At 42.2% G+C, this 16,065-nt stretch overlaps 1 protein-coding gene across 1 annotated transcript in view; it reads right to left on the bottom strand.

The window, feature by feature from the left end:
* Positions 1–2,926: 2,926 nt before the first annotated feature.
* The window catches only part of pde1a (phosphodiesterase 1A, calmodulin-dependent), a 29,600-nt gene continuing 16,461 nt past the window's right edge, over positions 2,927–16,065 (bottom strand). The window contains exons 6-17 of the mRNA XM_044216299.1: positions 15,960–16,026; positions 14,334–14,450; positions 13,369–13,509; positions 13,097–13,197; positions 12,127–12,252; positions 11,900–12,001; positions 10,910–11,030; positions 10,087–10,168; positions 9,682–9,802; positions 8,512–8,696; positions 6,525–6,722; positions 2,927–6,441 (exon numbers count right to left, since the gene is read on the bottom strand). Of these exons, the coding sequence (XP_044072234.1) occupies positions 6,380–6,441; positions 6,525–6,722; positions 8,512–8,696; positions 9,682–9,802; positions 10,087–10,168; positions 10,910–11,030; positions 11,900–12,001; positions 12,127–12,252; positions 13,097–13,197; positions 13,369–13,509; positions 14,334–14,450; positions 15,960–16,026 (1,423 nt within the window). The 3' untranslated portion in view covers positions 2,927–6,379. The remainder of the gene's footprint in view (positions 6,442–6,524; positions 6,723–8,511; positions 8,697–9,681; positions 9,803–10,086; positions 10,169–10,909; positions 11,031–11,899; positions 12,002–12,126; positions 12,253–13,096; positions 13,198–13,368; positions 13,510–14,333; positions 14,451–15,959; positions 16,027–16,065) is intronic.

Below are 16,065 nucleotides of genomic sequence, written 5' to 3'. Positions count from 1 at the left end.
TAAAAATGACCTCTGGGTGGCCTGGTTGTCTGAGGTGCATAAAATGCAAGATGCTTCACAGGTCTGGACTGGAGAGAAGGGACAGTGCTGAGGGCTGCCTTCCTCTCTTCTTCTGTTACTGCTGTTAATCAGGAGCTGATTGACTGTGATTGAAGACGCTTGTAGTGCTTCTAAACTGGACCAATCAGTGGATAAATAGCAGCAGCAGAGTGGATCGGTGAAAAGACAAACTGCTTTGGATCGTTCAGTATGGAGACAACAATATTACTGTATAATAAGGTCAGAAATAAGCGGCTGTTAGGAATAATAAACTGTCATCTCCTGCACACGCATTGACCATAATCATATTATCTATTATCTGTCTTTCAAAATGTGATCCAAATGTAGCTTAACTATGAAATGCTGCTGTCAGCGGGTCATTTAATGCTTAGTTATTACTTTATTGTAAATATTTTAAAGGTTTGTTTGCATTACTATTATGCATAATTATTACAATTACTGTATGATCAGTTGAGACACACAAAATACTTATTTTGCAGCCATATCTCACACTCTTTAATGTGACATATACATGCATGTATTTTCATGATTAGAAATGACTGTGCCTTCAAAAGATTGCTAAACTCGGTGTTCAAACTTAATCCGAAACCAAGCTTTAATAACTCAACACTCGTTGTCTGTCATGTTGTACTGGATCTGTTTGTTTCTGAAAACGACTATCTGTTGCCCTCTAGTGGTGTGTGTTTACAGTGCAGCCACAGAAAGAGGAAAGTATTCCACTCCAGTTTAAACACTGGTTTATCCACGCTATCCAACTGATCAGCTGACGTATGTTTTGATTGCCAGGTTAGATGCTAAACTGTAATTACTGTGTGCAATGACACTAAAATTAAGTCTGATCTGGTTTATGTTTGGGACAGTTACATTGTTTGTAACAAGCTCTAACTGTCCTAGATGGGGACGTGAGAGCGTAGTGAAGATAAAGCAGCTGAAATAAGGAGTCAATCCTGTCAATGAGAAAAAAAAAGTTCATACGTACGTCAGCAAGCGTCTTAAAATCTCTGCGATATAGTTACTTAATGCTTATGCTTGAATTTTTGTCTTTTTATCCAAATTTTGGGGTTTGTTTCTGAATTTTTCACATTTTAAAACAATTCCCTGGTTAGTTTTTACCAGAATGTTTGTGTTTTTTCCAAAATGTTCAACATTTTAACATAGTTTTCATTTTATTTTCTAAATTTGTGGCATTCTGATACAATTTTTTGATTTCTGTTTTTATCCATGTTTCAGGTTTTTTACTGGGATTTCAGGTAAAGAATTACTGGGTTGGGCCAGGAGTTTGCATGTGCTCTTTAACCCACGCCTAACCGTCTCAACCCACATCATTAACCTTTTCAGCACATTTTCATCTCACTTTCGTGCCAAGAGTGAGATGAAAAGACCGATGCCACTTTGTCTGTTAAATATGAAGCTACAGCCAGCAGCGGGTTAGCCTAGCTTAGCATAAAGACTGGAAACAGGGAGAAACAGCTAGCCTGGCCCAAAGGTAACAAAATCCACCTACCAGCTCCTCTAAAGCTCACTAATTAACAGGTTATATCTCGTTTGTTTAATCTGTACAAAACTGTAAAAATGGCGCATGGCGGATTGACAGCGGGTTATGTGCTGGAATATTTCTTGGCTGGGCGCAATCACTTCCTGGAGTCTCCGCTGGTTGCCTGGCAACCTCATGGCGGCGACAAGAAAGGAGCTGTTTCCCCCGGTTTCCAGTCTTTTTGCTAAGCTAACCGTCTCCTGTAGCTTCATATTTAATGGACAGACATGTGAGTGAATAAGCATATTGCCCAAACTGTCTTTAAGCGGTTTTTAGAAATTGAGGCAAATACCATTTGGGCTCAGATTTACAAAAGGGACTCAAATGTGATTGGTTACCTTGCTGTTGTTTCAAACACCTTACGGTAACAGTTTCTCTGCTGTTCCCGGGGTTTTCTAAACTGTTGTGTAAAGACGGTCCTTGACCTATAGTTCATATCTGATCTGCAACATCACACGCAAGAAATAAGACTTGAATAAAACGATAACAGGAGGGGACTTGAGTTCTGAATGTTTAATACAATAATACAGACACACACTCACACACACACACACTCACACACACACACACACAGAGCCAAAGAGCACATGATGACTATAGCACACATTGCATTAACAAACACAGTGCTCAGAGGATCTAAACAGTTTTCACTGTCGGCCATGTTGGCTCCACCCTTCAGCACATTGGCCATTGCTATAGAAACTGGTGTTTCTGTTGCCCCCCGTCACCATGGTGATATTATGGACGGCACTGTTTTTTATTCACAGTCAGGAGTGACAGTTACGTGGTTTTATAACCGAGTACAGAAACAACAGAAGCTCCCGTCCATTTAAAGGATAATTCTGGTATTTTCTGACAATTGCACCTCCGTGGCCTCAGTGTTTTTACAATGGTATGCTAACCTATGGGTATATTGGGCAAAAGTACAACAAGACGACCCATGCTGTAAAAAAAAACTTACTTTAAAGTGGTCATATGTAGACTCTAGTATGTCTTTGACTTCCTATTTAAAGGTCCAGTGTGTAACATTTAGGAGGAGCTATTGGCAGATATGGAATATAATATTTATAAGTATGTTTTCATTAGTGTGTAATCACCTGAAAATGAGAATCGTTGTTTTCGTTACCTTAGAATAAGCTGTTTATATCTACAGAGGGAGCGGGTCCCCTTCCACGGAGGCCGCCATGTTGCTTCGCCATGTTTCTACAGTAGCCCAGAACGGACAAACCGAACACCGGCTCTAGAGAGGGCCGTTCGCAGCCACCGTAGTTTCTCCTACTCGCTTGGAAGGGGAGGGTGAGGCGAGCGGTATCAAATGGTTGCAAACTGCAATTTCACCGCTGGATGCCACTAAATCCTCCACACTGGACCTTTTAAAGGTTAGAAATCCACACTGATTCACTGCTGCTGCTCTGCTCTCTGTGGGTTCAAACTGTCAAACATGTTTAACCTCTGGCCACACCCCAATCAGTGATGTCACAGCAGGTACAGGTTAGGTCAGTTTGACGTTACATTAATAACAAACTTTATTCCAGCTTTTCGTCCGCTTTGATGTAACCCTGCTCTGCTCCACAAAAGAGTCAAGTTATGAGACAAGAGTCAGTGGACCAAATACATCTCTTAAAGTCACAGTGAAGCTGCATCTTTAACTCCTGTAATGTGAAATATTTTCGAGTAACTTGGAATATGTGGGCAGGATATAGTTACGTGAGGGATTTGATTGAATCCCTTAAAAGTGTCTGAGCGATAAAGAGCTGAATAATGAATAAATCAATCATCAACCACGTTCTTTGGAAATGTAAACAAAGGTTTTGCCAACTGACATCTAAACACACACCTCCTACTGTAATAACTATGATTGCTCTGCTAGCTACTATGACCCACAAGCTAACTGGCTGTATGGTGGGTGGGGCTAGCTAGTCTCCCCACATCATATTTGATTGGATAAATGCCCCCAAATTCAGGACGAGTCATCAAAAATAGTATGTTTTACAGGAAGAGGATAGTCATTTTGATGTAAAAATACTAAATGAAAACAGGGACACAGGATGAGAACTTGGGAAATGTTTTTGTTTTTCACTGTGTCTTTAAAAAGCTATTGTGACTGACTAGCGCTAGCAAATTCTTGTCTGGCTATCATGTTAGGGGTTCACTCGCCAGCTACTTCACCAACTAGCGCTGCGAATAGTCACTACGTCACCAGGCTTCTAGCGTCACCTTTTTCACAAGGACGCACCGATGAACTTTGCTGAGCCACTTTCTGGAGGGGTTTGACCGTGACACACACACATTTGGTACATATTGCTAGCTAGCTAACAATCACAGCTAGCACTGTACCGTGGCCATTTTCACATGGAATGAAAAAACACTCCAGCAGCCAAATTCATGCAAATTAAACAAGAGAAACTTTTAACAAGCTGAACGCAGATTTATGGGTGGTTGCGCTCCTTTTGGTCAAGCTCACATGATTCTGAACACGCTGAGATTTCTTTTTCCAGCGTAACTTAAAGCTCCAGCATGTAACATTTAGGAGGAGCTATTGGCAGAAATGGAATATAATATTTAAGTAAGTTTTCATTAGTGTATAATCACCTGAAAATAAGAATCGTTGTGTTTTCGTTACCTTAGAATGAGCCGTTTATATCTACAGAGGGAGCGGGTCCCCTTCCACGGAGGCCGCCATGTTGCACCGCCATGTTTCTACAGTAGCCCAGAACGGACAAACCAAACACCGACTCTAGAAAGGGCCGTTCGTGTTTTTTGCAACTTTCGCTGCCATCGTAGTTTCTCCTACACGCTTGGAAAGGGAGGGTGATGCGAACTGTATTCAAATGGTTGCGATGTGTAATTTCACCGCTAGATGCCACTAAATCCTGCACACTGCTCCTTTAACGGTCATGAAGCTGAGTCACACACGTACAGGGTTGTTTTTTTTTTGTCGCGTTGAAACATTTTCAACTTGCACAGACATCAGTTTGCATCAACTTGAGTGAGTGAGTTGCTCACGCACACATCTTTTGATTGGCTTTCTCGCATCGTCTCTGAAAGATGCTTTGCGTTCAGTCTGAACACACGTTTAAGATTGTACTGCAAAAAAAGTGCCAGTTTTACCCTCCTATAAATAACCAAGTCATACAGTCATGCTAGCAGCTCTATGAGTCTCTACTCTACTGAGCTAAATGCTAACTTCAGCATGCTAACATGTTCACAACAGTAAAGCTTGCTGATGTTTAGCAGGTATAGCAGGGAGACGGCTCCTGAGTCTGTTCACAAGTGAACGTGAGCACAGATTGTGACCGATTCTTTCGCCCCATAGTCACCGAAGTAAATATCGGACCCATTTTTCAGACAGACAAATCAGGAGAAAACTAACTTTGATCGAGACCTGTCTCTGTCTCAACCACACGCTCTCGCGAGATCTGGCAACATCTGTTCTCTAACCGTCGGTCTGGTTTCACTGCAGTGCTGCCAACGTCGCTTTACCATCGGATAAACAGAAATCTAAAGGGACTTAGACATAAAACCAAGACTTAAAAGTTAAAACTTGTGTTTCTTTGCTTAATAATACTATTATTTATTATTATTTAACTGGGGAGAGTCGGCCACGAGTACTTAGGAGACAGGAAGTGTATACCATTTCATGCCATTGGCGCTGCCTGCAATGCGTTGTCTTTGTTATAGAGCATCTTTGATCTTAGTTTAGCGTGTTTAGCACTAAGCACAAAGCACAGCTGAGGCTGAAGAGAATGTCATTAGTTTTGCAGGTATTTGGTCAAATTTTGGACAAAATGTTGACCTGATGATGGCGCTAGACGAAAAGCTAAAGGATCACGAAAGTTATTACAGTTTATCCTGCGGGGGGCATGAATGCCTGAAACTAATTTCATGGCATCCATCCGATAGTTGTTGAGACATTTTTGACTCTGATGAAGACGCAGTATGTGTCGAAACAGAATTAGTCTGTTTGCACAATTAAAGGCTGCAAATCTATCAGTGTGCTCCAGTCTCTGGTTTTTGTGGTTATTAGTGATATGTCTTAACAACTTCCAAGGGAAAAACAACCTCTTGGTGGCGCTAGAGGAAAAGTCAGGGGATCAAGTCTATGATACATCCTCTGGGAACCATGAATGTCTGTGGCTAACAACAGCTCTTTATTGGCTATTCTTTGACAGCTCTAACATCACATATTGGGGCCAGAAGCACAACATGCTTGATAATTTGAACCCAGAACAGAGCAGAAATCTCTCTTCACACACATAACGTATTATAGGAGGTGTTTAACAACAAAACCGTCGCTGTTCTCAGCTTCATTAACAAAACCTCCACAACTGCTTTTTAACAGCTCCATGTCTCATTCCTCCAGATAACGGACATTCAGCCTGCCTTAGCCATGAACAGGAATGCTTCAGCCACTGAATGCTCTTTGGTTTTCACCCGTCTGTCTTTATTTTTATTTAAATTTTGATATTCCCACTTGTTTCCCACACACTATTATTCCTCTGAGTCTCTAATAAAATCACAAAACACTGTCACTACTGTGAATGGACCATGAAGCTGCTAAGAAGCTGTAATCTGATGAATGTTGTCACTTTGAATGTGATATTTTCATGGTCAGTTGTAAACAGAAGGTCTGGTGGCCCTTTGGGGGGCCAGTGAGGGGCCATTGAGTCAGCTGCTGTGTTTAAACAGAAGAGTCTGAACTCTCGTTGTCACTGCACCGCGCCGCCTGTTGCCATGGTGATTTGCCACAGTCAGATACAGTGGTGAGCTCGCCGAGGAGCGTCATCAGGCATTTTCAGGCACTTCTTCATCATCGTCCTCCTCCTTCTCCTCCCCTGGCCCCGCCCCTGCAACGGTTACCACAGCAACAGGTCAGCTCACTGGGAGTTAAACGTTTAGGAAATGTTTGCACATGATGTCATGTTCGTACCGTTCCAGGTCAGGTGATCTGCAGGCATGTGGTCAGGTGACTTGTCGTTGTGTGTTTCATCAGGAGGGGAGCCGTCTGAGTTCTGTGATTGGTCAGAGGTGTGTCCATCAGGGACGCTGTGATTGGGTGAGGATGTGACGTCAGAGTTGACATTAGACTCCACTTCCTCTTGTTCCTCTTGCTCCTTATTAGCCAGCTCTGTGCACAGTAGACACACAGGAACATTTAAGTTACAGGAAGCGTTTCTTCCATATCTATAAGAAGGAACACATGTGATGTACTGCGCAAAGCATTTAAAGTTACAGACGACATCAAATAACAACTAACAAGACAAAGAGTCTGAAGCCATGCTATCGGCTCTGTGAGGTCGTACAGCGGTGCTTTGAGCTAAATGCTAACGTCAGCATGCTAACATACAGTGACAATGCTAACATGTTGATGTTCACCATCTTAGTTTAGCATGCTAACTTATGCTAATTAGCATTAAACACAATGCACAGCTGAGGCTGATGGGAATGTCATTAGTTTTGCAGGTATTTGGTCATAAACCAAAGTATTAGACAAACAGAAACTTTGACCTGATGATGGCGCTAGATGAAAAGTTAAGGGGTCACTAAAGTCATTAAAAGTTATCCTTTTAGGACCTTAATTATCAAAAATGTCGACCTCATGGTGGCGCTAGAGGAAAGGTCATTAGGATAAACTCTCTGGGGACCATAAATATCTGTAATGAATTTCATGGCAATCCATCCAATAGATATTTCAGTCTGGACCAAAGTGGTGGACAGGCTGACGTTGCCATCCATAAAGCCACGGTCACGGTTTAGCGTGGCTAAAAATCACAATAGTTTGTTTCTAACATTTTTCCTGTAATGGGTGTGTTGCCATGGCGGTACACAAACAAGGCACACAGCGGAAGTGTTACAGGCGAATCCCACGGCCAAGGGGACAAACTGCTGCCATTTCACAAACTCATTAACTGCTGACCACACGTTCCATTAACGCACATCTTTTGGACTATTATCTCTGAATATTGCACATACTATATTCCTTATACTTCATAGATTCCTTTGTCAATATGTTGCACATTTCTGCACAAACTGTGTAGCTCTTTCATTCTAAAAACAGATATATTGTACATACAATATTTATATTGTTTTTTCATATTTTTATAGTCAATTTGTCTGTTTTATATTTCTTGACTTTTGTAGTACTTGTGTTTTTTGTAATAATTTTTTATTTTTTCTTACTATGTTTATTGTTATGCACCAAAATACCAAAGCAAATTCCTCGTATGAGAAAAACAACTTGCGATTTAATCATTTGTGTGCACAAATTGCTAATTCGTACTGTCTTGCAGAGAGCAGCAAACGGCTTTGGTGCAACAGATTCAGTCAGCCAGAAGTTTAAAGAGGACAATAAAGAACCCTGAAGAATATTATCTTCTGAATGGCATGGCATCTGCAGTATCATCAAAGTTTTTACTGCGAAATAGTTCATCATCCTGTAAAATACGTTTAGGGGATCTCAAAGATAACATGAACTATGTTTGTGTTTAACATCCAGAACCCCAAGTTTGTCCACATACCTCAGTCCATGACAAGACCAATGGCATGAAGGTGATGAGTTATGCTATTTATTTTGTTTTGCCAAATGTACCTGTTTCACCTGTAATGGTCCTGCACTCTTTGACACGCCACTGAAGTCGGGTAGTCACCTTCTGTCAACACTAATTAAACTAATGACTGTCAGACATCAAAGGAGTCCTCTTTTTAGACCTTTTTTTAATCTGTGTGATGAAACCATTTTAAACCCCAGCGTCTAATCCAGGAAAAACAGATAATAAAGTTTAAGTAGAGAAACATAGAAGCAATTTACGTCAATTAATGGCATTTTCAAGGGCCGGTGGCAACGCAACATACATAACTAACGTACCTGTACCTTTAAATCCACGGGCGTGTGTGTGTGTGTGTGTGTGTGTGTGTACCGTGCACAGATAGCTCTTTCCATCTGTCCTTGTTGCTGGTGATGACGCCGGATAGGTGGAGCCTCAGAGCCGGCAGGTCGATGGCCGTCAGGGAAAAGTCCATCTGTCCATCATCACTGTTCCCATAGCGACCACTACTGTGTCTCTGCACCGACTCCACAGTAACCGAACCACTTCCTGTTAGACTGGAATAGAGCAGCGTTATGGAGCAGGGGCCCCACAGTAATGTTAAAGTCACATGTTCCATATTTTGTCCAGTCATAAAAGATAATGGCCGAATCTTGAACAACTAGGAAGCTCATATAAACTGATTTGGTGAAAGTGAAGTGATTAAAGTTTCTACCGATGGGAGACATCTAAATCTAATTTGAAAAACTATTACTTCTCATTTTCACTGCAATGAAATTCTTGTTCTCAGGCTCCCTCCAACAATGCTCGTACAAAAATGTACAAAAGAAAATCACAATGAGAATTTAAGACAAGACATAAATAGTGCTAGAAAAATATAGAATATATTTAAAACAGACAAAAATATAATGTGGAATATAATACTGAGGTACAGTAATGTAGTAAATGTTTGTGCTTAGTGAGAACCTGTCATGTACAGGTAGGAACAGAATGTACACAGGTATGCACATAAATATATATACACAGTATGTATATGTACCTGCACACCTGTGTACATCTGTTCCTACCTGTACCTGACCGTACAGCCGTCTGACTGCACAGAATCAAACTTTCGAGCAGTAGGGTAAATAAGATTTTCACAAGCCTTTTAAAAAGCATGTTGGTGCATGAGCATCTCTATTTCTAAGTGATCTGTAGTTACAGCCTCACGTTAGCTCGCACATATCGTAATCCGTTCCACACAGAGAGGTTTGCAGATTTTACATTTAGGAAAAAAAAAAGAGTACTGGTGTCGGATTGGTGCTTGGTTTTGGCCAATATCCTGAGTTTGGGAATCGGTATCTGGGGAGAAAACGTCGGACCGGTGCAGTTGCTCATCTTTTGGACTGATGAGGAGAGCTTAACTTTTCAGTGAAACCAGTTCCCGTTCATTTTCAATACCCAACATTACTTCTGTTACATTTGTGGATATTTCTCAGGCAGTACTAGAACTGTGATTACTTTTATGTTGGAACCACTTCCCCCAAAAAGCAGTAGTAGTACCTGGACCTCCTGTTTCCGGTCTCTCTGGCCTTCCTGTCCTCTTCTATCAGAGGACCAATCACCTTCTCCGTCGTGTCGATCAGACCGCTGAAAGTCGGCTCCACGATGAAGTCTATGAAACCTGCAACCAGACAGAGAGACGGGCAGACGGGATGGAGAGAACAGAGGATGAAAGAATAGAAAGACATAAGTGATAAACACGAGTTCCTCTTCTTCTTCTTATGATTTAATAATCAGACCAGTCCCTCAGAGAACCACCAGCAGGTGTCACTGTTGAACCAAAGGGAGTGTTCACTCAACCTGCTGTCAGGAGTCCATGGTATAGTCCCAGTGTCTGTCATTAGTTAATGGTACTCCTCACCTGCCTGTGGTCCTTAGGTATTATTGGTTGATGGTTGTTCTTACCTATCTGTGATTGGGCGATCATGGTGGCTTTGCGGTCACAGAGAGGAGAAAAGGGAAGGCCGAGTTCCACCTCTTTATCTCCCTGGAAAAGACACAGTCACCAAGGCAACGTGAACAAGGTGTTTATTTAAGCACTCGGATCAACTCTGTGTGGTATTTACATCCTCGTTTTGCCACCGTAGCATGATAAACACAGCAAACAGAAAGGCCGGTGGCGGTGTAAGAGAACAAAGCAGTCTGACGCTTTCGCTCTTGTGTTTTTGGTTTTGGAAAGACACTAAAAAAAACACCACCCTCCAAACTCTTTAGATACAGAGTATCTCTTCTACTACAGCTCCATGTACAGCACTTAAACACGTGGAGAAATCCAAAGCCTGACAGACCTGCTGTGACTTGTTAATGATTGGACAATCACTGTTTGGAGGAGGGGTTTAGTCAACGATTAATTGAACACCTTTTGACATTTGACACCTGCATCATACTGATGTAGTAGTTCCCAACTCTGATTGTATATCTGTTTAGTAGGAGTCTTTCCAGATGGAGTCATATTTAGCAGACTGGTCTTTTCCCAAAAACTGCGTGTGTGTGTGAACATGTATTACTCATGTTGTGAGGACATAAATCTGTTTACACAGTCACATTGTGGGGACTCACCTTCCTTTTGGGGACAAAACACAAGTCCCCATAACGTAAATCATTAAATTTTAGTTTAAGGTTAGGCTTAGGTTAGGCAAGTAGTGGTTAGGTTAGAAGAGGGGTTAGCATAAGTCTCCAGGAAATGAATGTAAGTCAATGTGATGTGTGTGTGTGTGTGTGTGTGTACCTGTCTAAAGAACTCCTCCATCAGGCTGTGAGTCCAGCGGTAATGCAGTGGCCAGGCTTTGGCTGGATGACTGATATCTGCAGCGTGAAGCATCAGAGACAAAACCTTCACTTTGTCTATACTGGAGAGAGAGAACACAAATAATTTAGTTTAAGAGTCATTCAATAATAAACTGGAAGTAAAGTAAAGCAACCGTTTTACAGGACACACGGGTCAACATCTCATTTGACCTTAAAAATGTGAATCCGACGCTAAATAGAGGAGAAAACGGCTCTACTACAGTCTCCTGTATGTCAGGTGAGCCGTGTTCTGACTTTTTATTTTATATTTTGATCATAGTGTGCGGAGTGTACAGTTCCCCAGACTGCTGCTGCAGCAACACAAGCAGAACCAGCGCGCCGACAGGCTGGTGACGGCGTCTTCCCCCAAAATCTCATCCGAGCGTGAGCCGAGAAGCGTGACCGCTGCCCCTCTCCACACCTCCGCCCCAGCAGGGCTGACAAACAGAGAGGGGAAGCTGGACTCTGGTCAGATCAGTGCTGTTCCTGTGAAAGCCCCTACAGGGACGCACGGACCAATCTGGTTCAGCAGCCTGCAGGACCTTATGTTGGCCATCTCACCAAACTCCCACTGATGATCTGCTCGTCTTCAGCCGCACACACAGTCTCACAGAGCTGTTCAACTGTTCGAGCCCTTATGCTAATGATTCTAATATTGCATTTTTATGTAAAATATAAGTATCTACCTTTTTAAAGGTATTTGGTGAGAGGAAATGATTTGATCTGAATGTTAGAACAAGAAAGGAATCATTTGGTCTCTAGTAATATAGAGAAAATATTTAATTATAACATGAAAGAGGTATAATTAAAATGAGATATGTTCATTATAACAAGAAACTGAGAAAATATTTGAGAAACACGCCGCTGTAGACCCAGATCCGTGTGTGTTGGCTGGAGATTAGAGGTCAGAGGTCGTGGCTGCAGCACTGACCTGAGTGTCTGTGTCAGAGCGTTCCTCATGGTCTTGATCTGCTGGAAGTGACAGGACATGTCCGTGGACATCACCATCTCTATCACCAGAGCCCTCAGCTCCCTGCCAATAATCAGTACACACAGGCAAGATCATTTGTGATCAATCACCATGACAGAGCATGAAGCGCTTCAAGTATTGACTCATCAGTGATGTGTGTGTGTGTGTGTGTGTGTGTGTGCGTGCACCTCCAGTCGTCCTTGTTCAGGTTGACCAGGATGTTCATGTCCTCCTCTGCCATCAGCCTGTAGGCGGCGCTAACGTGATGGTTCTCCAGCACCGACCTGTCGTTGTACAGGATGGCCACCTCCGACCTGACGGACAGACACAACAACCAATCAGACGCTGACGTCTGCTGCGGTCTTTCACATATAGAAGCCCCAACAACGTGTTTGTGTTCTTGTTGAACATGAATTACGTATTTTTGTAGCTGAAAATACGGATGACGATGTCGCCACATTCACCACTTTGGTTCACACTGAAATATTTCAGCAACTTTTTGATGGATTGCATGAAATTTGGTACAGATGTCCATTGTGGATAAATCCTACTGACTTTAGTGATCCTCTGACTTCCTCTAGCGCCACCATGAGGTCGACATTTGTGGTTTTGATTGAAATGTCTCGACAATTACTGGATGAAATTTGGTTCAGACATTCATGTTGCCCTTCGGGATTAAATATTCTTCTGGCGCCATCATCAGGTCGACATGTTAATTTGTCCAATACTTTGGTTTGTGACCAAATACCTGCAGAACTGATGGCGTTCCCATCGGCCTCAGCTGCACTTGTTGTTGCTGTGTTTGTGCTAACACACTAAAGTAAGATGGTGTCCATGGTGAACATTATACCTGCTAAACATCAGCATGTTAGCGTTGTCATTGTGAGCATGTTAGCATTTAGCTCAAAGCATCACTGCGCCTCAGTGCAGCCTCAGAGCTGCCAGCACGGCTGTAGACTCTTACGCTGGTTTCTTTGTTATTAGTATTTGAGTGTCTTTCAACGTCCTGTCAAGAGGACATGTCTGACTTTTGCAAATCAGACACAAGATGAAGTCACTCATTCGTATAAAAACCTGTTCCATCAGGCCCGGTCTGTAAGAAAAAGAACTCTTTGATAATCTTGAGAGTATGGAACAAGATGTTGCTGCCTACATTACCTGGTGTGGATGTGGAAGTTATTGGTGGTTCCTGTGTGTTCGAAGTCGTGAATCGCTGCAGCAAAAACCATCGCAAGAATCTCCAGCTCGCTGAGCCAGTGCTGCACACACACACACACACACACACACACACACACTGTTAGCTGAGTTGGTTTATACACAATTTGACTGTCCATGGAGACTGTGTACAGACAGTGAGACACTGTCTCTCCACTGTTGCGTGACAAAGTGATGTCTGTGTGTGTGTGTGTGTGTGTGTGTGTGTGTGTTACCATCAGTCCAGTGTGCAGCATCAGGAAGTGGGCGGTCTGGGTGACATCAGCGGCGTGGATCAGGTTGTGGTAGGGGTTCCTGTGTTTGCTGTAGCCGTTCTCCAGAGCTTCCACAAACTGCACCAGAGCCTGCACCGGGATCTGAACACAGTACCACAGGTAGGACAGGTAGTACAGGTACTATGAGCACTACACTGTGCCTATGTGGTCATCCAGGACTCGAGACTGTATTTTTTTTTTTTATTTAAAAACACATGCACACTAAATGTTTAGTGAAACTCCCTCTGTGAATATTAATCGGTACATAAAGCAGCTTGTTGTTTATTTGTTTGTCAAATCATAAACTCTGAGGCAGGTGGATCATAATATTGTTTGGTGGTAACAGTTCTGTTTTATGGAAGTTCGTTACAGATGTTTCTCATTATTACACTAAAAATGTCTCAATTACAACATCATTATCTTATAATTACGACTGTGAATGTCATCATTTTGGGATCTTTATCTCGCAGTTCTGAGGTGAGAAGCCAAGATTACGAGAGAGGCATCTTATAATCATGAGATAACATCTCAATGTTTCTTTTCTTTGGTGACTGCACTTTCATACTGTTTGCCCAAGAAGAAAAAACACAACTTGTAGTTTTTACACTTCGGTTTTTATAGTTTAGACTAAACAAACAAGATACAGCGTGTTAATTAATGAGCTTTAGAGGTGCTGGTAGGTGGATTTTGTTACCTTTGGGCAGAGCCAGGCTAGCTGTTTCCCCCTGTTTCCAGTCTTTGTGCTAAGCTAAGCTAATCAGCTGCTGGCTGCAGCTTCATATTTTATCAATTCATTGTTGGTTGTAGGAAGAAAAGAGAATAAATTGCATCCTCACTCACCCTGAACCTTTCCAAAAAGAGATCTCCCACCCGGACATTAAGCCCCACCCACCCCACAGGTGGTAACGATATGAAGCTGTGTGTACCCTGAACCTGTTGATGAGGTCATAGCGGGTCAGCAGGTCGTAGACCAGGAACTTGAGGGCGTGGTCTCCGGTGGCCTTGTGGAAGGAGAAAACATCAAACGACCACTGATCCACTTCCTGGAAAACAACCAGTAAGACTCAGGTTTGACATAATCACTGTCACTGTCACTGTCGTCATCTCAAACACTAAACATCATCTAATGTGGGACAGCACAGGACAGACACAGCAGGTGATTCTGAGATGAACCTGTCTGGTCATCATTCAGTGTAATGTAGGAGTTTTGCCAGTAGAGGGCAGTGCGATGATAATGTTTGCTCACATTGGGAGGAGGTGAAACATCATATCCAATTCAATTAATGATTATAATTATTCATTAGATCGTAATTACATTTTAAGCTGGTAAGATTAGTTATACATTGCTGTTTTCCAAAAGTTCCGTTTTTATTGTTTGATGAATTTCTTGTTTGATGTGTGTTTTACGTCCTGAGAGAAGTGAGAAATGGCTGCAGATTAATTATTGTTTAATTACATTTTCTTTTCTGAGTTTGTACAGGAAGCCCTGAGCAGGAAACATATGTCATTACACACACACGCTGAGACTACATTTGTCTTTCTCCACCTCCTCCTCTCCTCCTCTCTTCCCCCATCTTTCCCTCTCTGCCTTTTCTACCTCCTGCTTTTTAAATCTCTTTCCTGTCCTCCTCTCTCTTCCTTTCCTACTTTACCCCTACAATTCTTCCCGACCTCCTCCTTTCCTTCCCTATCTCCTACTTTCCTTCCATTCCTCCTCCTTTCCTACTCCACCTCTTCATTTTCATCTATACATTTTCCTTCTCTACCTCCTCCTATCATCCCTATCTCCTCCTTTCCTTCCCTATCTCCTCCTTTCCTTCCCTATCTCCTTCTTTCCTTCCATTCCTCCTCCTTTTGGTCTCCCACTTTTACTTCTCCTCCTTTTCTTCCATTCCTCCTCCTTTCCTCTTCTACCTCCTCATTTGTCTCTACGTTTTCCTGTCCTTCTCTATCCCCTCTTTCCTTCTTTACCTCTTACTTACCTTTTATACCTTCTCTTCCTTCCTTTCCTCCTATGTTCCCTCCCTACCTCCTCCTATCATCTCTACCTCCTCCTTTCCTTACCTACCACTACTTTTCCTCCCCTACCTCCTCCTTTCCTTCCCTCCTTCCTCTTTTTCATCGTTACCACTTACTTTCCTCTCTTTTCTTCTCTACCTTATTTTCCTTTTCCAGCTTTCTTTCCTCTTCTGCTTCCTTCTTTCCTTCAAACATTTTCCATTTTTTATCTCCCACCTCACTTCCTTCCATACCTCCTTATTCCTTTCTATACCTCTTTCATTTCCTTCCCACCCTCCTCCATTCCTTCTCTGCTTCCTCTTTCCTTTCTTACCTCCTCAGTTCTTTCTTTTCTTTTCTTTTCCAGTCTTCTTTCATTTTTTTATTTAAGTTTTTGTCCTTGACCTTGTGTGCTTCCTGTCTTCCAGCGTAGGAACTGACTGAAAAGGTTCAGTTTGATATGATTTTTTTAAAAATAAATGATTTTTTATAAATAAATAATAAAATGGTGTCACTTCCTGCAGATGGGACTGCAGTAATAAAACAGTTTTTACCTTCAGAGCTGTCAAAGCCGTGGGAGGGTAGGTCAGACCAGCCATGTTGGACGTCCGTCTGTACATCCTGTTGTCACACACACAGATATAAATATCATGCACTAAT

Source organism: Siniperca chuatsi, linkage group LG12 (assembly GCF_020085105.1).
Source record: "Siniperca chuatsi isolate FFG_IHB_CAS linkage group LG12, ASM2008510v1, whole genome shotgun sequence".
NCBI lineage: Eukaryota > Metazoa > Chordata > Actinopteri > Centrarchiformes > Sinipercidae > Siniperca > Siniperca chuatsi.
The sequence above is the reverse complement of the archived record's forward strand: the minus strand, read 5'-3'. Positions and strand labels throughout refer to the sequence as shown.